Source organism: Salvelinus alpinus, chromosome 8 (genome assembly GCF_045679555.1).
Source record: "Salvelinus alpinus chromosome 8, SLU_Salpinus.1, whole genome shotgun sequence".
Classification (NCBI taxonomy): Eukaryota; Metazoa; Chordata; class Actinopteri; order Salmoniformes; family Salmonidae; genus Salvelinus; species Salvelinus alpinus.
This window is the reverse complement of record NC_092093.1, coordinates 41,247,708-41,272,877: the sequence shown is the minus strand read 5'-3', so window position 1 is coordinate 41,272,877 and position 25,170 is coordinate 41,247,708. Positions and strand designations below refer to the sequence as shown.

Sequence of the window (25,170 nt, the reverse complement as noted above, 5' to 3'; positions counted from 1 at the left end):
ATCCCCATTGAGACCGTGTCTGTGCCTCGATCTAGGTTGGGCAAAACTAAACATGGCAGTGTTCGCTTTAGCAATCTCACTGGAATAAAGACCTCCTCCATTCCTGCCATTATTGAAAGAGATCGTGATACCTCACATCTCAAAATAGGGCTACTTAATGTTAGATCCCTCACTTCCAAGGCAGTTATAGTCAATGAACTAATCACTGATCATAATCTTGATGTGATTGGCCTGACTGAAAAAAATGGCTTAAACCTGATGAATGTGCTGTGTTAAATGAGGCCTCTCCTTCTGGTTACACTAGTGACCATATCCCAGCGCAGTTTTGCTAACATTTACGAGAGCAAATTTCAACAACAAAAAATTGAAAGAATTGCTGCATTTTCGTCTTTTGAGCTTCTCGTCATGAAATCTATACAGCCTCCTCAATCAATTTGTATAGCTACTGTTTACAGGCCTCCTGGGTCGTATATATTGTTCCTCACTGAGTTCCTATCGGACCTTGTAGTCATGGCAGATAATATTCACATTTTTGGTAACTTTAATATTCACATGGAAAAGTCCACAGACACACTCCAAAAGGCTTTCGGATCCATCATCGACTCAGTGGGTTTTGTCCAACATGGTTCCGGACCTACTCACTGCCACAGTCATACCCTGGACCTCGTTTTGTCCCGTGGAATAAATATTGTAGATCTAAATATTTTTCCTCATAATCCTGGACTATCGGACCACCATATTATGTTTGCAATCGCAACAAATAATCTGCTTAGACCCCAACCAAGGATCATCAAAAGCTGTGCTATAAATTCTCGGACAACCCAACGATTCCTAGATGTCCCTTCCAGACTCCCCCCACCTACCCAAGGACATCAGAGTACAAAAATGTGTTAACCAACTAACTGAGGAACAAAAATGTACCTTGCGTAATACTGTTGATGCAGTCGCACCCCTAAAAACAAAAAAAACATTTGTCACAAGAAACTAGCTCCCTGGTATACAGAAAACACTCAAGTCCTGAAGCAAGCTTCCAGAAAATTGGAACGGAATTGGTGCTCCACCAAACTGGAAGCCTTCTGACTAGCTTGGAAAGACAGTACCGTGCAATATCAAAGAGCCCTCACTGCTGCTCGATCCTATTTTTCCAACCTAATTGAGGAGAATCAGAACAATCAAACATTTATTTTTGATACTGTCGCAAAGCTAAGTAAAAAGCAGCATTCCCCAAGAATGGAATGGCTTTCACTTCAGCAGTGATGAATTCAACGAACTTCTTCCACGAAAAGATCATTAGAAAGAGAATTACGGACTCCTCTTTGAATCTGCATATTTCTCCAAAGCTCAGTTGTCCTGAGTCTGCACAACCCTGTGCAGGTCCCTGTCAAGGACCTAGGATCAAGGGACACATGTTTTTAATCCTATATCTCTTGACACATTCATGAAAGTAGTCAAGTCATGGCCTGTAAACCTTCAAGCTGCATACTAGACCCTATTCCAACTAAACTACTGAAAGAGCTGCTTCCTGTGCTTGGCCCTCCTATGTTGAACATAATAAATGGCTCTCTATCCACCGGATGTGTACCAAACTCACTAAAAGTGGAAGAAATAAAGCGTCTCTTGAAAAAGTCAAACCTAGACCCAGAAAATGTTAAAAAAAACATCCTATATCGAATTTCCCATTCCTCTCAAATGTCTTTGAAAAGGCTGTTGCGCAGTAACTGACTGCCTTCAAGAAGACAAATAATGTATATGAAACGCTTCAGTCTGGTTTTAGACCCCAGACTGCACTCGTGAAGGTGGTAAATTACGTTTTAATGGCGTCAGACCAAGGCTCTGCATCTGTCCTTGTGCTCCTAGACCTTAGTGCTGCTTTTGACACCATCGATCACCATATCATTTGGAAAGATTGAAAACCCTAATTGGTCTACATGGCCAAGTTCTTGCCTGGTTTAGAGCTTATCTGTCGGAAAGATATCAATCCGTCTTTCTGAATGGTTTGTCCTCTGACAAATCAATTGTAAGTTTCGTGGTTCCTCAAAGTTCTGTTTTAGGACCACTATTGTTTTCACTATATATTTTACCTCTTGGTGATGTACTTCGGAAACATAATGTTAACTTTCACTGCTATGCTGACATACACAGCTGTACATTTCGATGAAACATGGTGAAGCCCCAAAATTACCCACCCTGGAAGCCTGTGTTTCAGACATAAGGAAGTGTATCCCCTATGAACAGGGCTCTCTTGTAAAATTGATTTGAAACTCAATGTTTAAATAAAGGTTAAAAAAATATAAAAAAATAAGTGGATGGCGGACAAAACAGAGATGCTAGTTCTGGGTCCCAAAAAACAAAGAGATCTTCTGTTGGATCTGACAATTAATCTTAATGGTTGCACAGTCGTCTCAAATAAAACTGTGAATGACCTCGGCGTTACTCTGGACCCTGATCCCTTTTGACGAAAATATCAAGAATATTTCAAGGACAGCTTTTTTTCCATCTTCGTAACATTGCAAAAATCTAACTTTTTGTCCAAAAATGATGCAGAAAAGTTAATCCATGCTTTTGTCACTTATAGACTAGACTACTGCAATGCTCTACTTTCCGGCGACCCTTAATAAGGCACAAAATAAACTTCAGTTAGTGTTAAACACAGCTGCTAGAATCTTGACTAGAACCAAAAAATTTGATCATATTACTCCAGTGCTAGCCTTAGCACTGGCTTCCTGTTCAGGTTAGGGCTGATTTCAAGGTTTTACTGCTAACCTACAAAGCATTACATGGGCTTGATCCTATCTATCTTACCGATTTGGTCCTGCTGTACATACCTAAACATACGCCTCCTTATTGGCCATGTACTCTTATAATCTCCACCTGGCACAGCCAGAAGAGGACTGGTCACCCCTCAGAGCCTGGTTCCTCTCTAGGTTTCTTCCTAGGTTCCTGTCTTTCTCGGGAGTTTTTCCTAGCCACCGTGCGTCTACACCTGCATTGTTGCTGTTTGGGGCTTTCGGCTGGGTTTCTGTATAGCACGCTGATGTAGAAAGTACTTTATATATAAATGTGATTGATTGAAACATGTATGGGCACACATTGTCATGAGGATTTACAGAAGTGAGTCAGTCAGTGATACACTTACCAATGTTTGGATGGTTTAGAATCTTCATTATTCTGACTTCTCGGAAGAGCTGAAAAGAAAGGAAGTTGAGAAGATGTGAGATTTTCTTTCCTGCAGACATTTAGAGGATCAGGTACATCACTGGTGACATTCTCTGGTTGTTAGAGGGATAGTATAGGCCAATATTGGACACTAAATCTAAAGTATGTACTTTAGTACAGGCTTCCATCACATTACTTTTTTCATTGTTATTGGTAACTTCCAGTCCCCCCCATATCGCTCCTAAAACAATTTCACTTCCCACAGGTTACTTCCACATGAAAGCCCAGAACACCACAGACAGACAGAGACGGACAGAGAGAGAGAGACAGACAGAGACAGAGAGACGGACAGAGAGCCTCCCAACTCTCCCAGACTATGACTTCCTGGTGAGTTTGGAAAACACTTACTCTGCCTTTCTTTCCCTCTCCCTCTTTTCCTTTCCCTCCCTCCCTCACTCTTTTTCTGTCATGAATGAATGAGCAGGACAGTCTCTCGTTCCTGTAGCCACCCATTGTGATGCTATTGGATCATGGGGTCTCAGATGACCTTCCGACCCCGATCTCTCGTCATTGCCCTGGGACGTAGATGATCTGATTGGCCGGTTGTCAGCCGTGGTATCCCACGCCAGACGGTAAGGCCTACCCTTGGTATCCCTCTACCACTGCATCTATTCGCCTCTCTCCCTAAGAGAATACATTCAATGTCGCCAAAAATTATTGGGTCCCCTAGGAAACACTTATCAATTTTGTTTCCTACCCTGTCACAAGAACTCCTCCCTGGGATTTTAATTTGTTGTCAAACAACACTGTATTCAAAGTGCCCACTATTATATTCTAACTATAGAATTAGAATAATCATTATATTTCCATGATGCCAACAGTTCACCAAAGTGTTTTGGTCTAAATCACAAGTTAAATCGCAATTGCAACATTTGGTAAAAAATAAGGCCTATAACTGTGGAAATTATCTCAAATGAGTGCAGCAAATGCAGAAATTGACAAAAGTGCTGAAAGTTATTTTAGGTTGAATTGAACAGTATAAAACAATCAGAATGGAGAAAGACTCATTGAAATCCCTTAGAATGTATGTGATGCCACCCTGGGATCACTCACTACTCATAAAGCACCCTGGAATCACTCACTACTCATAAAGCACCCTGGGATCACTCACTACTCATAAAGCACCCTGGGATCACTCACTACTCATAAAGCACCCTGGGATCACTCACTACTCATTAAGCACCCTGGGATCACTCACTACTCATTAAGCACCCTGGGATCACTCACTACTCATAAAGCACCCTGGGATCACTCACTACTCATAAAGCACCCTGGGATCACTCACTACTCATAAAGCACCCTGGGATCACTCACTACTCATAAAGCACCCTGGGATCACTCACTACTCATAAAGCACCCTGGGATCACTCACTACCCATAAAGCAAATGTAGAACTTTTATTATTCAAAAACAAAAAATACCGTAATTTAAAAAAATATTAAATACTTTGATATGATATTTTGGCCATGTCGCCCAGACCTAATCTCTCTGTATCTCCAACCATCTCTTTTGCTGCAACTTCCCCTCCAATCCAATTCTTCCTCTCCACTCCATCCATCTCCCTCCCCTGCGCACTCTTCAGGCAGGTGGCATAAATAGGGGCTGAGCCCTCAGCACGCTGAATCATAAAGTAAATCGGTATATGAGTGTATGCCTTGGTGTGTTATAAGAGTATGGTATGTGTGTGTGCATGTTTATCAAGTAAGTGTGTGTGTGTGCTTGTGAGTTGAGCCTGAGTGCGTGTGTGTGTGTGTGTGTGTGTGTGTGTGTGTGTGTGTGTGTGTGTGTGTGTGTGTGTGTGTGTGTGTGTGTGTGTGTGTGTGTGTGTGTGTGTGTGTGTGTGTAAGTGTTGTGCATTGACTTCTGAGTACTGGAAGGAGTTCACTATCTCCGAGTGCTCTGACTCATGGCTGGTAGCTCAGAATAGATCCCTGACGAAAACGGGCCATTATCTCCTGCGTCACAGGTACGTACACGCACACATTGACTCAACGACCCACACACACACACACAACCAACTTACTGAAGCATGTGTGCACAAACACACAGCTTCACTGACACACACACAACGGTTTCACACGGGCCTCTTTCTTAGCTTTTCTTTAGCTTCGTCTTGCCAGTGATCATTCTCTGTCCATACCTGCAACTGATGTGAAAACATAAGAATGTGGCCCCTCAATCATTGAAACCCACCCTAGTAAATAAGAGACGGTGGGGTATGTAATATTTTTAAACATCCCTTTAAGTGAGGGGAAGATTTTTTGGCAGAACTTTATTCCACAGGACACCATTTAACCACAATTGACTTCCTGGTAAAGTAAGACATCAGAATTATAGCTCAGCAACATATCTGAGATAAATACATGGTTTTGAAACATGATCTCCCTGCCTAGAATAAATCCCCTGGGTCATGATCATTAGGCACCAAACGGTATAAAACGTTCTGATTAGGGTATCCACCCACTTTGCCCAGAGTGGGTAAAAACCTGTTTTGGTGATGAAATTACAATACCTTATGTTATAAAAATACATTTTACCATGACAAATATGAGTATTCATGTTCTGAATAGTTCGTGTGGTCTTTAACATATTATTAACATTATATATATATATTTTTAAGTCCGATTTCATAACATAATACATCCGATAATAAGCAGAGCTTTGTTGAAACCTGCGATGGGACAGGTTTCTCGTAATAACTTGAGGATTTGACATTTTGTGGTCTTCGTCTTCAATGTTGTTTCAGCAGGTCGCAGGAAGCAAAATGACCATGACACGAGCTGAATTAAATGTATATGGCTTCGAAAATAAAAAGTGTTTCATACCCTCAGTGCGCCATAGATATTTCACAGAAACATGCTGGACATTTAGAATATGAAAAGTGTGTACTTAAATATGAAAATACATGTCATGTCTCAAAATCGATATCCATCTTACCTCTATATTGTTTTATTTCCGGTAGATTTCAAGAAGAAAGATGACAAGTTCAATGGGAAAGTGAGCCTGTCAGGTAGCCAGTAAACCTAATTCTTCCACAAAATCCAGTCTAGCTGACCTGATGCAATTTTCCCAATTTTTGACCACTTTTTCCTTTTATCTAGCCTCCATTGATTTATTCACCCTAATTTTGGCCCATCCTACAAGGGTAAAAACTCCCATTAATCTTTTAACTGATTATGATAGAGACTTGAGATTTGGACCACTGTTTTTCTTATAGGATTAGCTACACAATTAAAGAATTATTTTACCCATTGGTCAAAATATGCATTTCTGATTGGACATCCTAGACTGAAAAAGAGAGGTCCTACATGGACTTGTCCAATTGGTAGTTGGGCCATTCCGCCGAATCGGTGCATTTTCCGTCCCCAGGACATTACATGCATAAATATGCATGACAAATATCAGTATAATACATTATATTATCAAGCAAAGTGTCCTGCACTTTGTCCTAATTGCAATTTGAAGATACATCATGTAAAACTTTAATAAAAACTTTAACACTACATGAAATATGATGATTAGAATCCTATAGAAATCTACATTCTTTTGTATTATTGGGTGACTATTTCCAATTTAGACATAATATACATTTTCTCATCAGAAATTCATAATGTGTTCGTTAAAATACACATTTTAGTCATGTCCCCAGGTTTTCACTCAGTCATGTTACCCTTACACATTTTCCCCTCTAAAAATTTGGGACATTCCACAAGTCACATGATCAACAGGAAGTAGCATCATTTGAGTCTCCTGACCAAAAGTTCTCACTCTTTTTCTGTATTTTGTATCATACTGTAAGTATGACTGATAATGTCCATCTCAACGTACAGTCCTGTTACCTAAATGATTTCTTAGATGTTATAATGTTGTTTTTTAAAGATAGTTTTGGTAAACCACTTGAAGGTGCTAAGTGTTCTCATGCTATTAGCATTGATGCCATGTGGCTACATTTCATGTATTTGCTAATACTATGCTAAAAACTAAGTCCTGTTACTTTCAGTCCTGTTCCTCATATGAAGGGTAACAGGACTAAATAAGAGTAACAGGGGTGAGAAGTTTGAATGAAATAGCCATTTTAAATACTATTCTCTTGATTTTAAGTTTTAGAGTTGGAATTACTGAAGGTGTTTTCAGTTTTACAATGTGAACACATTACTTACCATGAGCCAATCGATTAAGTGCTGCAGAGAAGCTATCGCACTCGATGCAATGCCGACCCCGGAAAGGAGAGAGAGATACTTAAAGAAGGAACAGCAGAAACACAGGGAGGACATAGCATTCAGTCAATAACATTAGTAAGAGGGAAAAGCACAGACATCGCAAAAAGTGGAGGCAGACTTACTACAGGATCAAGTCCAAGAAAGAAGATGGCTTCATAAACAAAGTCCGAGATTTTTACACCAGGGATAACGTCAGTCGAATTACGACTGGGAAGAGGCCGACCCTCACCCAGAGGAAAATCTAAAATCAGAAGAGGTTCCTTTTGGACACGATGAAAAATCTACATGTGAAATTTTTGGTAGAACATGATGGGTCGATCTCATACTCCCTCTTCAGCTCACTGCGCCCCTTTTGGGTTGTTGACCCAACTCTAAGTGACCGGGAGACTTGCATGTGCAAGCTGCACGAAAACCTCCGTTTTATAGTACAGAAACTGCACCACCTGAAGATCATCAACACTTTCAATCCTGATGAACTTCTAAAATCCATCACATGCAACAGTGCATGAAGTGCATGTATGGAGAATGTGCAGTGTGCAAGGACTTCTCTTGTCCCGTCTCTGGCCAATACAATGATAAGAATGAAGTGACTTATGTCCAGTGGGAAATGGTGGATAAGGAGCCAAAGAATGACCCCAATGGCGGAACATCCAAAGTCATCATCAAAAATGAGTTCCAGACCACCCAAGAGCAACTGCTAGTACAGCTGAACCTGATGCCGCGCAAGTTTAAGATGCACACTTACAACATCAAGAATCAGTTTACCCACTACAGGGCACTGAAACAAGGCTTCGAAGCACATGAATGCTTAAATCATGTTGACTTTGCACACAGGTGTGCTTTTTGTGCATACAACCCCCCAACCAGTGTCCTTCTGCACAGTGTCCCCCTCTAGACAGAAGGGCCCACCAGCAATCTGGCAGCACTTGTCACCAGTGCTTGATTATGTGCAGAGTGCACATCCAGAGGTCTCCACTATCCATTTTTACAGTGATGGCCCTTGTACTCAGTACAAGCAGCGAGGGGATTTTTCAGAAGAGGATTCACTGGAACGTGGAACTTCTTTGAAGCAAGCCACGGCAAGGGTGCCCCGGATGGAATGGGAGGGGCCCTGAAGAGGACGGCTGACGGTCTTGTCAGCAAGGGGACAGATATCCCTGATGCTTCAGAGCTGTTTTCTGTGTTGAGCAAAACGGATACAGCAATCAAGTTGTTTTCTTGTGGAAGAGGAAGCAGTGTCAGAGATGCCCAAGGATGTGACACTAGTTCCATCTACGACGACGATGCATCAGGCAGTAACCCTAGGCCATGGAGAGCTGACCTACAGGGATGTCAACTGCTTGTTCACAGCAAGACAACATCTGAGCCGTGAGTGCTTTAATGCAAACCATTTCACATTCAAATCAACAGACAGCTCCCACGACCACAGAAAATCAGTGGCAAAGTCCTGAGGTTGTTGGCAAATGGTGCTGAGGTACGACGGTCAACGGTACCCTGGCATCACCACAGACACAAACAACACACATGTCACGTTTTGTTGTATGAAAAGGATTGGGGCCAACAGGTTTCGCTGGCCAGCCTGCGAAGACATCCTTTGGTACCCGTTTCAAGACATCCTGTGTACCATCCCACCAGCGAGGCAAGTCACAGCTCATTACATGGAAATTGACAACAAAGTCCGGGCCAAACTAGAGACTGTTTCTTAGAAAAGGCACGTTTTTGTTCATTAATTGATTGCAATTCTATATGAAATACAATTGTATGTTCTGTTTTATATGCAGAAAATAGTATAAGTTAATATTAGGTACTGGTAGTCAATGTAGAGATCTGAGGATCTGCTTAATATGCTCAGCTTTTAGTGTTTGTTGTCTTTCTTGCCTTTTGTAGAGGAAGATGGAGAACCCATACTGTGCAGAGGCAGGAGCCAGACACACATGCTGCATGGGGAGGAGCGATACTCACACCTCTCTCTCTCTCTCCACCGCCCACCCCACCCCGCACACATGCACACGCTCATATACACGCACACACACTCATGCAAAAGCATGCACACACAATTGTTACTGCTTTTATGTTGCTGTTTAGACTCAGATATTTTTGGCCAAATATAATGACCTCTGTTTTATCTTTGTTTAATTGAAGGAAGTTCTGTGACATCCAGTTATTCTCACACACACACAAGCACTCATTCCTGTTACTCAGCGCTCATTCCTGTTACTCAGCGCTCATTCCTGTTACTCAGCGCTCATTCCTGTTACTCAGCGCTCATTCCTGTTACTCAGCGCTCATTCCTGTTACTTAATTGTTTTTTATAAAAATAATAAAGATAAACCACTTATTTTTCAATTATGTTTGGTCCATCATTTAAACAATTGTTAGTTAAATCACATGATAGATTTTTGATAAAATTGAGGTTGGGGTCTCCCTTAAAAAAATTGCTTTGTGTGTTTAATTATTATTTGTTTTGCCTGTATATGTTGTGACTTTTTAGCTACAGATATATATTTTTTGAACATGTAAACAATTATTTATTTAAAATACCCACTTTATTGAGGGAAAAACAAAGAAACTAGTTGGCATGACTTTTAATTGATATTTAAACAGTTGTAAGAGTTTTGGTAACAGGACTGAGGAAATTGCAACCATCTTCCATTTAGAAACCTTGTAAAAAATATATATATAAAATTGCCTGAGATTGACCATTACACATTTTAAATAGTTAAACATGTGTTTTATTAGTTAAACAGTGCTAAAAAAAGAATGAAGTTTAATTTAGAAAAGTTACAACATGCAAATGGCACTGATTTGGCAGAATGGCCCAGTTACAGTCTTGTCCCATCGCTGCAACTCCCGTACGGACTCGAGAGGCGTAGGTCGAGAGCCACGAGTCCTCTGAAACACGACCCTGCCAAGCCAAACTGCTCGCTTAACCCGGAAGCCAGCCTCACCATTGTGCCAGAAGAAACAACGTACAACTGGCGACCGTGTCAGCGTGCACTGCTCCCGGCCCACCACAGGAGTCACTAGAGCGCAATGGGACAAGGATATCCTAGCCGGCCAAACCCTCCCCTAACCCAGACGACGCTGAGCCAATTGTGCGCCGCCTCATGGGTCTCCCGGTCGTGGCTGGCTGCGACACAGCCCGTGATCGAACACAGGTCTGTAGTGACACCTCAAGCACTGCAGTGCCTTAGACCGCTGAGCCACTCGGGAGGCCCTGTTGCAAAGAGTTTTAAAACATTTTTCCATTGCCTGCCCTAATAAACATGACCCAGGGTCACTGCACACGTGAGGGTCATTCTGAACATAGTGGTTCTTCCTGGTTCATGCCTTGTGGGCTGCCGCAGAATTCTATGGCACGTTATTTAAGTGTCAGCCATTGCTGCCATTAATGCTAGTTAGCGCTAGTTTGACCACCAGAGGGCATCTTTGAGAAGCATTTGACTTTTTGTAATATTGGCTGTACTAGAGAATTTAAAACCTTTTTTTGTAAGAACATAGTATATGGGATTGATTTTAAATGTAGCTTAATTTGATTAATATGGTGTTTCTATTCCAAGAAAAACGAAACTCAGGGTTTCCGTGAGGAAAATGTGCCGCTGTACAACGTGACAGTTTCCACACCCTAATTGTAGTCTAACCAATGCCCAAACGGAGATGAAAGTATTGAAAATAATTGATTTATCAAGACCAGTCCCCGTGCTTGTCTCAGAGCAGCATGAAACGGTGCTGAAATCGTTGACCACACCCGGGTAGGCTATTGCTTCAAATCCTATTATAACAATTGGATGATGGCGGGCCAGAACATAACAATTACATAATATTAGCATAATTAATTGGACTACAAATTTAACATGTTTAACACATATGCTTAGTACATAATACATTCGGTGACAATAAGATAATTTGATCTGATTACGCTCATAAAATCACTATGTCTCTATTCAATTATTATTTTTGTCTATTTCTCTGTGTGTTGATTGGTGGGGAAAAACAGGTCTACGTAGCCTATTGTAGGCTACACTACTTTTTTTAATTAACGTCAACATTTGTTCAGAACAATTTGCTTGATAGCAAGATAAAATGTCGCTCTCAAAAAGTATCAACAATGAAGGTCTCAGACTAATTATGAATCTAAGCATAAAACTTTCAGTGGTATTGTCGCCCCATATCGAGGCCCGACACAGAAACATTGAATCGTTAACTGCAAGCTGCACGCAGCTTTTTTTGCGGACATATTTTGTAACTTAAGCGGGTTAAATCTGCAGTCACAAGGAATAGAGAAACAGTCGCGGACAAGGTGGAGAAATTTGAGGCCTTTCCTAGGAAGCTTGAGTTGTTCGATTTGGACTTGTCACCTGGAAGGCTACTGCACTTCAGCACACTGAAGAAACAACGGGCAGAGGGACCAGGCCGCAGCATTGTCACAGAGGTGATGGAAGATTTCATCAAGCAGCTGAGGGACAATTTATCCACCAGATTGGAAGACTACAGCATGCCCAAGGATATTATTGCATTTGTACGTGATCCTCTCACAGTCCACCCAGGTGGAGAATTCTCCTCCCTTGCTAAGATAGTGATACCCTCGCTGGATGAGTTTTTTTTTTAAATGTAACCTTTATTTTACAAAATGCCTCCAGCTGTCCATCACTACTGTAAATAAAAACACAGAATATCTAAGGGGCTTTTATATAATTATAATGCAGGGTTAATAATAATACTTTTAACCACCTTCCACTTGTTAGGTTCAAATAGATTTTTTTTTTATCAATTAGTATATTTTAGTTTAACCACAATATTTGTTGTATTATTTTTTCTGTCTTTTCTGGGGGATTAAACTGAAATTGCAACCAACTTTCTATGGCTTGTTAAAAAAAAAATGATATTTTGGAGAGGATTTAGTTTTCAAATAACCAAAAGTGAGCGATTGGGTAGCACCATAGAAAGAAGCTGGCTTGATGAAAACGATGTCCATTTCGTCTGTTCTCTTTGGTTGCAATGTCATTTTTTTTCAGATAAACAGCACATTTTAATGGTAACTGTGTTAAGGGTGGAGTTTGGGGTGTTGAGGAGTACTGGAAATGTGTGACTTTCAGTTTACAATAGGCCATAAGTATATAGCAGATTGCCGATTGTCCTCAGTTTGATTATACCGTAACATACTGTAGCACCATGACCAGGATCTCTATTAATTTAAGTGAGCAGATTAGGGCTTTCAGGAGGAATGGAAAATCTACTGGAGACATTTCAACAATACTGGTAGACTTGGAGATTTTGGTCACGAACAGTGCTATTCACAAACACCCTCATCAGATGCCTGTGTACGCCGAACGCGAAAGCCCAGGAAAATGAACAGGTACAGTAGGCTACAATACTGTAAAGTAGGCCTAATAATGCTAAAAATAATTGACTGCTGGTCTTTACTGTATGCTGCATATTTTTACATTGCGTTCCATTTCCAGCAAGACTATTGAAGCCATCGACTCACTAATGGATGAAGATGATGAGCGCTCGGAAAAAGCCATCAAAATTGCTACAGAAAAAAAAAGATCAAGCAAGCCGAGTCCCAAGCATCCCCTCAAACTGTGTGGTGGGCAATTTCTTGCTAGGGACCAGGCCCATTTTTGATTGTTGATACTAAGTTTAGCTATTTGCAAAGCAAAAGGTATTGAACACCATGCTTGACCCCGGTACAGTAGGCCAGGGGGCTCTTGACTTGGGTCATCCGGTTTCTCAAACACACAAGCCCGACAGGCGTAAAAGGCTCAATTTAGCTGCTAGCTCCCCCGGCCAATGACTTTTTTTAACATGAAACGAGGTAACAGTATCTCCTCATCAACGGTGTCTAATCCAACCCCGCTCAAAAGGCTTTAGGGGACATTGTTAGTGAATGAGAAAAAGAGACTGACAGAAAAACTGACCGACTGACTTGCAGCCTGTTTTGCCAACTCAATCTCTGGTTGAGATGGTTGACTTAGTTTGTCAAGGACTGATTTATTTTTCAAGGACCATCAATTTGTAATAATTCCTATTAAGCAACTGCTTCTAGTCACCACCAGATGGCAGTATATCACCACAACCTCATGAGAAGAAAAAAACGTACTAATCATCACTGCCTACAAGCTCTACTCAATAATACGTGTTTCACTACATACAGGAGTGGTAAGTCAGTACTGATGATGTTGACTTATTTCCTTATATGAACTGTGACTCAGTAAAAGCTTTGAACTTATTAGATGTTCCGTTTATATTTTTGTTCAGTATACATGCGTACAATATTAAATTATCTTTATTTAAATTGTCCTTATACTTCACTACACTTTAGGTCCCAAAAGCTGTCCCAATACATAGACATATTCAAGGTATTCCAGTACTTGAATTTCAGAGTGACAAATTTAAGTACTTTAAGCACCTTGTGCAAACCCTGGTAGTGGCTCCCTCTCTATTTCATTTCCTTTATCTGCACTGAAGGAAATAGACAAGAGCAAGCTAGCTTATCGCTAAACATCCACCATAATGCTTTCGCTCATCGTGTCACTTCAGCCCCCTTAGACTGTTGGGGTGAGGGTAGGGTTTACCCCATTTAGTCGACTGGTCAATTGTTTGGTCAATAGGCTACTGGTCGACCGAGAATGTTTTAAAAACATTACAATTATTTAAAAAAATTATGCCACATCATGATTGACATCTGTCTCAGCGGACTAATGATCTCTTCTAATGATCTTAACTCGCAACCACTAATGAGCTGGAGCTTCTCAAAGTCATTTTCTTCACCTCAAACAGCAAGTAAACAAAGTCTGTTTTTACATCCATTGAGAATGACAATAGCTCTTAAATGTAGCCTATTTCAAAAATATGTCCAACTCTCTCTCCCTTTTGATAACCACTTGGCATGAAAGGGGGGGGGGGGATGTCATGCTCTGATCAGGTGGAAAAGTCATAAAATAGGTCTACCTGATTACTTATGATCCCTTGTGCAAATAGCCTACAGTTGTGTTTGTTTGGCGCTCACTGGTGCGGGAAACTGAGGGTCCAGAATATTTTGTACAAATGTTTCAAGTTTGTTAGGTTAAGCTTCTGGCTGGACCAAATCGATAGTTGATACGTTTCAAGTTCCTTGCAGACATGCCACGTGTAGTCGATTCGATAGATTTTTACAAGGATATTTGTTGCAGCCTGTAATGTTTTTATTTGTTGGCTTTATATAGGCTATTTTTACATAGTTGGCAATAGAAGTAACTTTTAGATGGTATAATTTTCATAAAGATATCATTTTAATTAATCACATGACAATGATTTTGAAATAGGAAGATTATTATAAAATAAACGAAACTGTTCAAACAAAAATATGCATATGAAAATCCTAACTGGCACGCACATCAGTAGAATTGGTAAGATAAATTGGCACTCCAAGGTTGCCAACCCCTGGTGTAGCCTATTACCGGCAACTTCTGGAGCTTAAAAGCCAGCGGGAGTTGGTGGTTCGGGAACATTTCTTTTCTTCTATTGGTTCGGCTACCTTAATCTCTGGCTCCTTCTTGAGTAATTTGTTTCTCTTAACTATTTCAATCACAGTGTGCTTAAAGCATCATCCAAGCTCAGTAGCCTAAAAATATTGGATTTCATTAAAACACATAGGGTATGTTAATATATGGAAAAATACACATTTTAATATTTCAACCAATTGATTGTTCGACCAAGATTTGTTTTTGTCGGGGACAGCCCTAGATGAGAGAGAGGAGACGAGGACATGAAGCAAGTTTAAAGTGTTGGAATGAGGGAGAGGACACACCTCAGAGTATGTGAGCGCCGTTTCATCTGTCTTCCTCAAAATATTTTTTGCTCTTGCGAGAGAGAAAGAGACGAGGAGACAAAATAATGTTTCCCTCCCCAGTGTTTTAACTTAGATTTTTAGTTCAAATCAAATTTCATTCGTCACATGCTTGGTGTACACCCACAGTGAAACGCTTACTTAGGGGCTCTTCGCAACAATGCAGAGAGATAGAAAACATACAAACAATAGAAAAATAAATACACAATGAGTAACGATAATTTGGCTAATACAGTGGATTGGGGAAGTATTCAGACCCCTCGACTTTTTCCACATTTTGTTATGCTACAGCCTTATTCTAAAATTGATTAAATACATTAAATAAATCCTTTGCACCCCATTATTTCTATCTCCACTTTCCACATTCTTCCACTGCAAATCTACCATTCCAGTATTTCACTTGCTATATTGTACTTACTTCACCACCATGGCCTTTTTTTTGCCTTTACCTCCCTTACCTCATTTGCTCACATTGTATATAGACTTATTTTTCTACTGTATTATTGACTGTATGTTTGTTTTACTCCATGTGAAACTCTGTGTTGTTGTATGTGTCGAACTGCTTTGCTTTATCTTGGCCAGGTCGCAATTGTAAATGAGAACTTGTTCTCAACTTGCCTACCTGGTTAAATAAAGGTAAAAAAAAATTTTTTTTTACAATAAATAAATAAATACATTCTCAATCTTAACACAATAACCCATAATGACAAAGCGAAAACAGGTTTTAAGAAAATTTTGCTAATTCAACATGGAGTCCACCTGTGGTATATTCAATTGTTTGGACATGATTTCGAAATGCACACACCGGTCTATGTAAGGTCCCACAGTTGACAGTGCATGTCAGAGCAAAAACCAAGCCATGAGGTCAAAGGAATTGTCTGTATAGTTCCGAGACAGGATTGTGTCGAGGCAGAGATCTGGGGAAGGGTACCAAAAAATACTGAAAGTCCAAGAACACAATGGCCTCCATCATTCTTAAATGGAAGAAGTTTGGAACCACAGAGACTCTTACTAGAGCTGGCCGCCCGGCCAAAACGGAGCAAATCGGGGGTAGACGTTCACTCTGAAACAGCTCCAGAGTTCCTCTGTAGAGATGGGAGAACCTTCCAGAAGGACAACCATCTCTGCAGCGCTCCACCAATCAGGCCAGACGGAAGCCACTCCTTAGTAAAAGGCACATAACGGCCCGCTTGGAGTTTGCCAAAAGGCACCTAAAGACACTCAGACCAAGAGAAACAAGATTCTCTGGTTTGATGAAACCAAGATTGAACTCTTTGGCCTGAATGCCAAGCGTCACATCTGGAGGAAACCTGGCACCAACCCTACGGTGAAGCATGGTGGTGGACGGATCATGCTGTGGGGATGTTTTTTCAGCTGCAGGGACTGGGAGACTGGTCAGGTTTGAGGGAAAGATGAACGGAGCAAAGTACAGAGATCCCCTTCATGAATAATTTCTCCAAAGTGCTCAGAACCTCAGACTGGGGAAAAGGTTCACCTTCCAACAGAACAACAACCCTAAGCACACAGCCAAGACAACCAGGAGTGGCTTCGGGACAAGTCTCTGAATGTCCTTGAGTGGCCCAACCAGAGCCCGGACATGAACCCGATCGAACATCTCTGGAGAGACCTGAAAATAGCTGTGCAGCGACGCTCCCCATCCAGCCTGAAAGAGCTTGAGAGGATCTGAAGAGAAGAATGGGAGAAACTCCTCAAATACAGGTGTGCCAAGCTTGTAGTGTCATACTCAAGAAGTTTCGAGGCTGTAATCGCTGCCAAAGGTGCTTCAACAAAGTACTGAGTAAAGGGTCTAAATACTTAAGTAAATGTCATATCAGTTGTTTTTTTATACACTTGCAAACATTTCTAAAAACCTGTTTTTGCTTTGCAATTATGGGGTATTGTGTGTAGATTAATGAGGGTATTTAAAAAAATGTAACGTAACCAAATATTGAAAAAGTCAAGGGGTCTAAAGACTTTCCGAATGCATTCTATGTACACAGTACCGAGTACATAGTTGATGTGCAGTAGTACGAGGTAATTGATGTACATAATTAGGAATAAAGTGACAGAAACTGTAGCAGCAGTGTACGTGATGAGACAAAGCATTTGTGCAAAAAGGGTCAAGGCAGATTGGTTAACTATTTCACTTTCGTCACTTAAAAAAAATAATTGTACCTTTATTTAACTAGGCAAGCCAGTTAAGAACAAAAACAATGACGGCCTAGGTACAGTGGGTTAACTGCCTTGTTCAGGGGCAGAACGACAGATTTTTACCTTGTCAGCTCAGGGATTCGATCTAGCAACCTTTCAGTTACTGGCCCGACGCTCTAACCACTAGGCTACCTGCCGCCCCAAATGCTTGGTGTAGACCAACAGTGAAATGGACTAACTACTTAGCAGTCGTATGGCTTGGGGGTAGAAGTTGTTCAGGGTCCTGTTGGATCCAGACGTGCTGCATCGGTACCGCTTGACATGTGGTAGCAGAGAGAACAGTCTATGACTTGGGTGGCTGGTGTCTGACACTTGTTAGGGCCTTTCTCTGATACCGCCTAGTATAGAGGTCCTGGATGGCAGGGAGCTTGGCCACAGTGATGTACTTGGCCATACGCACTACCCTCTGTAGTGCCTTGCGGTCGGATGCCAAGCAGTTGCCATACCAAGCGGTCATGCAGCCAGTCATGGTGCTCTCAATGGTGCAGCTGTAGAACTTTGAGGGCCCATGCCAAATCTTTTCCGCCTCTTGAGGGGGGGGAAGGGTCGCTGTCGTGACCTCTTCACCTGTGTTGGTGTGTGTGGACCATGATAGATCATTAGTGAACTTGAATCTCTCGACCCGCTCCGACTACAGCCCCGTTGATGTGAATGGGTGTGTGCTTTGGTCCTCCGTTTACTCAAGTCCACGATCAGAAATGCTTGTGCTTCTATTTCCTGACAATGCAGTAATAACCAACGAGTAATCTAATCTAACAATTTCACAACAGCTACCTTATACACACAAGTGTAAAGGGATGAAGAATATGTACATAAAGATATATGAATGAGTGCTGGTACAGAACGGCATAGGCAAGATGCAGTAGATGGTATCGAGTACAGTATATAAATATGAGATGAGTAATGTGGGGTATGTAAACATTATATTAAGTGGCATTGTTTAAAGTGGCTAGTGATACATGTATTACATAAAGATGGCAAGATGCAGTAGGTGGTATAGAGTACAGTATATACATATGAGATGCGTAATGTAGGGTATGTAAACATTATATTAAGTGGCATTGTTTAAAGTGGCTAGTGATAAAAACATTTTTTTACATGTATGTCAGCAGCCCCTCAATGTTAGTGGTGGCTGTTTAACAGTCTGATGGCCTTGAGATAGAAGCTGTTTTTCAGTCTCTCGGTCCCAGCTTTGATGCACCTGTACTGACCTCGCCTTCTGGATGATAGCGGGGTGAACAGGCAGTGGCTCGGGTGGTTGTTGTCCTTGATGATCTTTATGGCCTTCCTGTGACATCAGGTGGTGTAGGTGTCCTGGAGGGCAGGTAGTTTGCCCCCGGTGATGCGTTGTGCAGACCTCACTACCCTCTGGAGAGCCTTACGGTTGTGGGCGGAGCAGTTGCCGTACCAGGCAGTGATACAGCCCGACAGGATGCTCTCGATTGTGCATCTGTAGAAGTTTGTGAGTGCTTTTGGTGACAAGCCGAATTTCTTCAGCCTCCTGAGGTTGAAGAGGCGCTGCTGCGCCTTCTTCACCACGCTGTCTGTGTGGGTGGACCAATTCAGTTTGTCCATGATGTGTACGCCGAGGAACTTAAAACTTTCCACCTTCTCCACTACTGTCCCATCGATGTGGATAGGGGGGTGCACCCTCTGCTGTTTCCTGAAGTCCACGATCATCTCCTTTGTTTTGTTGACGTTGAGTGTGAGGTTATTTTCCTGACACCACACTCCGAGGGCCCTCACCTCCTCCCTGTAGGCAGTCTCGTCGTTGTTGGTAATCAAGCCTACCACTGTAGTGTCATCTGCAAACTTGATGATTGAGTTGGAGGCGTGCATGGCCACGCAGTCGTGGGTGAACAGGGACTACAGGAGAGGGCTCAGAACGCACCGTTGTGGGGCCCCAGTGTTGAGGATCAGCGGGGTGGAGATGTTGTTACCTACCCTCACCACCTGGGGGCGGCCCGTCAGGAAGTCCAGTACCCAGTTGCACAGGGCGGGGTCGAGATCCAGGGTCTCGAGCTTGATGACGAGTTTGGAGGGTACTATGGTGTTAAATGCTGAGATGTAGTCGATGAACAGCATTCTCACATAGGTATTCCTCTTGTCCAGATGGGTTAGGGCAGTGTGCAGTGTGGTTGCGATTGCGTCGTCTGTGGACCTATTGGGGCGGTAAGCAAATTGGAGTGGGTCTAGGGTGTCAGGTAGGGTGGAGGTGACATGGTCCTTGACTAGTCTCTCAAAGCACTTCATGATGATGGAAGTGAGTGCTACGGGGCGGTAGTCGTTTAGCTCAGTTACCTTAGCTTTCTCGGGAACAGGAACAATGGTGGCCCTCTTGAAGCATGTGGGGACAGCACACTGGAATAAGGATTGATTGAATATGTCCGTATACACACCAGCCAGCTGGTCTGCGCATGCTCTGAGGACGCGACTGGGGATGCCATCTGGGCCTGCAGCCTTGCGAGGGTTAACACGTTTAAATGTTTTACTCACGTCAGCTGCAGTGAAGGAGAGTCCGCAGGTTTTGGTAGCGGGCCGTGTCAGTGGCACTGTATTGTCCTCAAAGCGAGCAAAGAAGTTGTTTAGTCTGTCTGGGAGCAAGACATCCTGGTCCTGTAACTTAGCATCCGCTTCATCGGACCACTTCCTGCTTGAGTTTTTGCTTTTAAGCAGGAATCAGGAGGATAGAGTTATGGTCAGATTTGCCAAATGGAGGTCGAAGGAGAGCTTTGTATGCTTTTCTGTGTGTGGAGTAACAATGACGTATAGTTTTTTCGCCTCTAGTTGCACAGGTGACATTCTGGTAGAAATTAGGTAAAAACAGATTTCCGTTTCCCTGCATTAAAATCGCCGAACTCTAGGAGTGCCGCTTCCGGATGAGCATTTGCTTGTTTATCCATTGCAGCGCCATTCAAACATTTTAGAGAGAGGCAACTCAAAAATAGATTCACACACGGTCTTAAAAGTTAGATTGGGAGTAGTGACTATCAGGACTTTACAGCGGTGATGTAAGTCAGTCCTGTGTTCACCGTTCCCTACCTGCCTGTGAGTCTAGCTGTGAAGTAAACACACAGGCAACATACATGCTCATCATTTTCATACAACACACAGACACCAACTACCCCACCCCCCCACGCACTGCTCAAAGGTTGTACTTTTATTGCTTTATTAACCCGGCGGCTCATCTGTGTGAGCGAGGTTAGTTGATGATTGGCAGCGCTCTCTTTTCCTGGAAGAGAGAGAGGAATGAGTGTTCACCACTGACGACTCTTGGGAAAGAGGGATTGAGCGAGGGACGGAGCCAGGGAGCGAGAGAGAGGGAGTGAGTATGTTCCCCTCTCAAACTCCCACAGAAGTAAGTGGCAGAACAGTAGACAGTACTGAACACACACACAGTTCATGTCAGCATTAAACCTGAGAATCTGCTTAAGACAGGAGCACACACACACACACAATTCTATCTTTTGTCACTCACTCACACACACACTTGACGTGTGAGCAACAGCAGGAGGGTTGATACAGCCACTTTACCGTAACAAACATTTTATGGATGATCTGAACAGTCAGCCCACACAGGTCTCTGTTGCATGGGGAGGTATCTCTCTCTGTGTGTATGTCTGCTGCACATCTGTCAGCTAGTATAGGTAACTGCATTCAAGTATTTACCGGTGTACGCATGTCTGCATGACGTGTGTGTGTGTGTGTGTGTGTGTGTGTGGGGCAGTGGCAGCAGCATCCTGTGTTTCACCACGACACAGCTGTTCAGTGGGAGAGGGAGAGAGATGTGAGTACTGAATAATTCACTCTACTCATGTGGATAAACACACACAAGCAGACATGCATCCAAATGGCATGCCGACGAATCACACACACTGTAAGTGTAAAGGAAAATGTCAAACGGTACTATCACTGCAATACCATGAAGAACATTTGTGATGGGAAAACAATCCTCACACAACTGTATGCTGCTCAGCTAGAGCTGGGCGATATACATCGTGTGACAATAGAAAAACGTCCATCGTTTCATATTATGTTCTATCGTGTATTTCCTTGTGTCGCAAATCACTCTTTACGGCAATATTTTCGGTCAATTGGACGACGCTTTCAACGTTCTAAATTTGCAACACAAACAAACATGGAGGAGAGTGAACGTGACACAGAGCTCGTAACTAACATAGGGGCTACTTCGGTCGCATGGACGTGGTTTGGGTATGAAAAGTCTGACAAGGACCAGAAAACCATCCTCTGCTAAATATGCAGCAGGCCGGTCCCGACAACAGGCTCAAACACCCCTAACCTCTTTCACCATCTACGTGAAGAATCATGTGAAACAGTACGGAGAGAGTCTACGGATGAGAGCCAATAAAGTACATTCGAGTGCTCAAAACAAACCCCCGACTCAGACGTTGCAAGAGGCTTTTGCCCCCGGCACACCATATGGCAAAGAATCACGAAGATGGAAGGAGATAACAGCTGCCGTTACAACTTACATTCTGCAAAAACATGGCCCCAATTTACACGGACGAGAAACGGGGGTTTCGTGAGTTGGAGCTAACACTGACCCAAGGTACCAAATGCAAATTGATATGGGACAAGTATTAATGCCAAAATAACATGCAAGCCCCCCAAAAATATATATACATTTTAGGCCTACATTTATTTTGTGTGTTTTCTCTTTACCTTTTTAGATTTTATACATTCATATTTTATATTTTGTCACATGCTTAATTGAACATTTGCACAAAGGTTCTTAATAAAAGGAGAAATAATTAAATGTGAGTAAGTACCTTTTATTTGTTGAGTTTAATTCAAAAGGTAATAAGAAATAGGCCTTTACATGTGGTCATTTTATATAAACAATTTATTCATTCAATTTCAGAAAATGTGCCATATCGTGATATGTATCGTTATCAGGATATGAAATGACCTATGTCGGGAAATGAGATTTTGGCCATATCGCCCAGCCCTATGCTCAACTAACGATTAACAAATGAGGTCCATTGACACAACCCTGCATGGATGTCTTTTAGGTTTTTAAATAAATGGAGCTACAAATATGATGCATATGAATGCTCTCTCTCTCTCACACACACACACACACACACACACACACACACACAGAGCAGTCTCAGTGGAGGAGACAGGTTGACCCTGGAGAAAACACACTTCGCAAGCTTTTCCTTCATATCAGCCGCATACATTCTCAGCAGGAAAAAAGTTGATCGATATAAGAGCCGAGGTTAACGCGACGATCTGAGTCAGTGCTGTAAATGTTTGTTCCAGCCTAGCACTAACACACCGGACGAAACAAATCAACTAAGCATCAAGCCCTTTATTTCTTTAATAGGGTGTGCTAATGGGGTGTGTTCATCAATGATGTGCAACGGCTGAGGACCTGGTTTCTGAGGACTGGGTTGGGATCTATACTAGTCAACACGGATCTAGATGGTGTGGGAGCAGGACTAGAGGTGGTTTGAGTTGGCTATAGATCACAGGTCGAGCCCTGGCCCTAGTTCAACAGGTCAGGATGAGCTATCGACTAGTGGGGACTAGGCAATGGGTTCGTGTCTTGTGGGAACCATTCAAATATACAGCTGCTAAACAGACGTATCCACAGAGAATGGTCGACAGAAAGACAGACACAAATGCATGCAAACACACAAGAGACACACACATTCCGTTACAGGCACAGCAATCGATATGGCATGCTAGGCTACTTGGCCACTGGCCCACTTTCCACAACCCCCATTAATGTGTTTGCCTCTCCAGCTTCATCCCTGTTTTTCACATGCATACATTTATTGCTCTCTTCACACACACGGCAGCCATACTGTTCCCTCCTTGTACATACCTTCCTGTTTGTCACATTCACACACACACACACCATTTCCTGCCTCCTGTGAGTTAGGCCCTAGTGTTGAGAGTCTGGGCGTTCCCCTCCGCCGTTGTCATAACGCTGCTGCTAGTACCACCACCACTGCTAGTAACCCCTGTGTTCGTGAGCAAGAAGTCAAGACTCACTATGTGTGAGAGAGAGGGTGGGTGGAGCAAGGAGGGAAGGAAGGAGAAGGGGTGAGATTGATAGAGATGGGGAGGGGGAGAGAGAATGGTGGAAAGAGAGGGGGGAGAGAAAGCGAGAGGAAGACGGACAGGGAGAGCGAAGGGAAGGGTTATTAGGAGTGATAAAGAAGAAAGGAGAGAAAGAAAAGATAGCAAAGACATAAGTCTCAATGTCTATTGCGGTTCCTCTTTGCTACACCCCTATGCTGACCTCAGTCGCTCTCCTATACTCTCTTTTTCTGTCTCTCCCTCCATTAAAATCTCCCTTCCATACCATCTTTTTTGTCACAGTTTCTCTCCTTTTCTCCCTCCATCACCTGTTCTTTTGTGGGCAGGACCACAATGTTTCTTATCATCAAACGATAGCTACAGCACAAACATATGGAAAGCTACTATTGTTAAGGTTTCACAATCATATCTGTACATTATGTTTACGTAAGAAAAGGAATTTATATAAACACCGTGGTTTAACCCAGAGCTTTGGTGCAACATGGGGTCCATTGACTTTTCAATGCAGCCAATTCAGGAAGAGAATATAAATTAGCTTTTAAAATAAAACAAGGAAACAAAAATGGGCAATTTTTCCAACTGAATTGAAAACCCCTGTCTCCTGTAGTCCTGACGTTCAGTTGGTTCTAGAGAAATGTATCCTCCATATTTATTCCTCTGGCAGATAAAGACGCCTCTTTTACACAATTCAGTCGAAGATAGATCGAACCCTTGGGTTTTCTTCTGCATTTATCTGAGCTCATTCAGAGGAGAAATCAGACCAGGGCCAAAGCAAGAAAAACTGACTGTAGTGAACTGGAAATCTTTCAGACAATTGAGAAACCGATGTACTCTCTCGATTAAGAAAGCTAAATCAAGCTACTTTTTTAAGCTCTCAGACTCTGCTGGTGGTCCTTCTAAAGTTTGGAAAACAGTAAATGCATTGATGCGTAACAATGATGCTTTTAAATCAAATTGAACTTCGCAGGCTTTTTATTTATGATTTGATAGAAATGGTGGTGTAGTTGACCCTGGTCAGCCAATCGACTACTCTTACCTCTGCCAGCCTATAGCGGACTCAATGGTTAAACTTCTAGAGAATCTTTGTTTTCTCGCAAAAAAAATAGAAAGCAGATTATTAATTCGACGTTCCTAAAAATCAGTCCTAGACCACGGCGACATCATCTACAGTTGAAGTTGGAAGTTTACATACACCTTAGCCAAATACATTTAAACTCAGTTTTTCACAATTCCTGACATTTAATCCAAGTAAAAATTCCCTGTCTTATGTCAGTTAGGATCACCTCTTTATTTTAAGAATGTGAAATGTCAGAATAACAGGAGAAAGAATGATTTATTTCAGCTTTTATTTCTTTCATCACATTCCCAGTGGGTCAAAAGTTTACATACACTCAATTAGTATTTGGTAGCATTGTCTTTAAATTGTTTAACTTGGGTCAAGCGTTTCGGGTAGCCATTCACAAGCTTCCCACAATAAGTTGGGTGAATTTTGGACCATTCCTCCTGACAGAGCTGATGTAACTGAGTCAGGTTTGTAGGCCTCCTTGCTCACACACGCTTTTTCAGTTCTGCCCAAAATGTTTCTATAGGATTGAGGTCAGGGCCTTGTGATAGCCACTC

The 25,170-nt window shown here is 42.2% G+C and overlaps 1 protein-coding gene across 5 annotated transcripts in view; it reads right to left on the bottom strand.

Moving 5' to 3' along the window:
- Positions 1-25,170, bottom strand: part of LOC139583168 (MAP/microtubule affinity-regulating kinase 3-like) — a 128,127-nt gene that overhangs the window by 60,018 nt on the left and 42,939 nt on the right. For all 5 annotated transcript variants that reach the window (XM_071413977.1, XM_071413973.1, XM_071413975.1 and 2 more), the window contains exon 4: positions 3,137-3,185. In XM_071413977.1, coding sequence (XP_071270078.1) covers positions 3,137-3,185 — 49 coding nt within the window. The remainder of the gene's footprint in view (positions 1-3,136; positions 3,186-25,170) is intronic.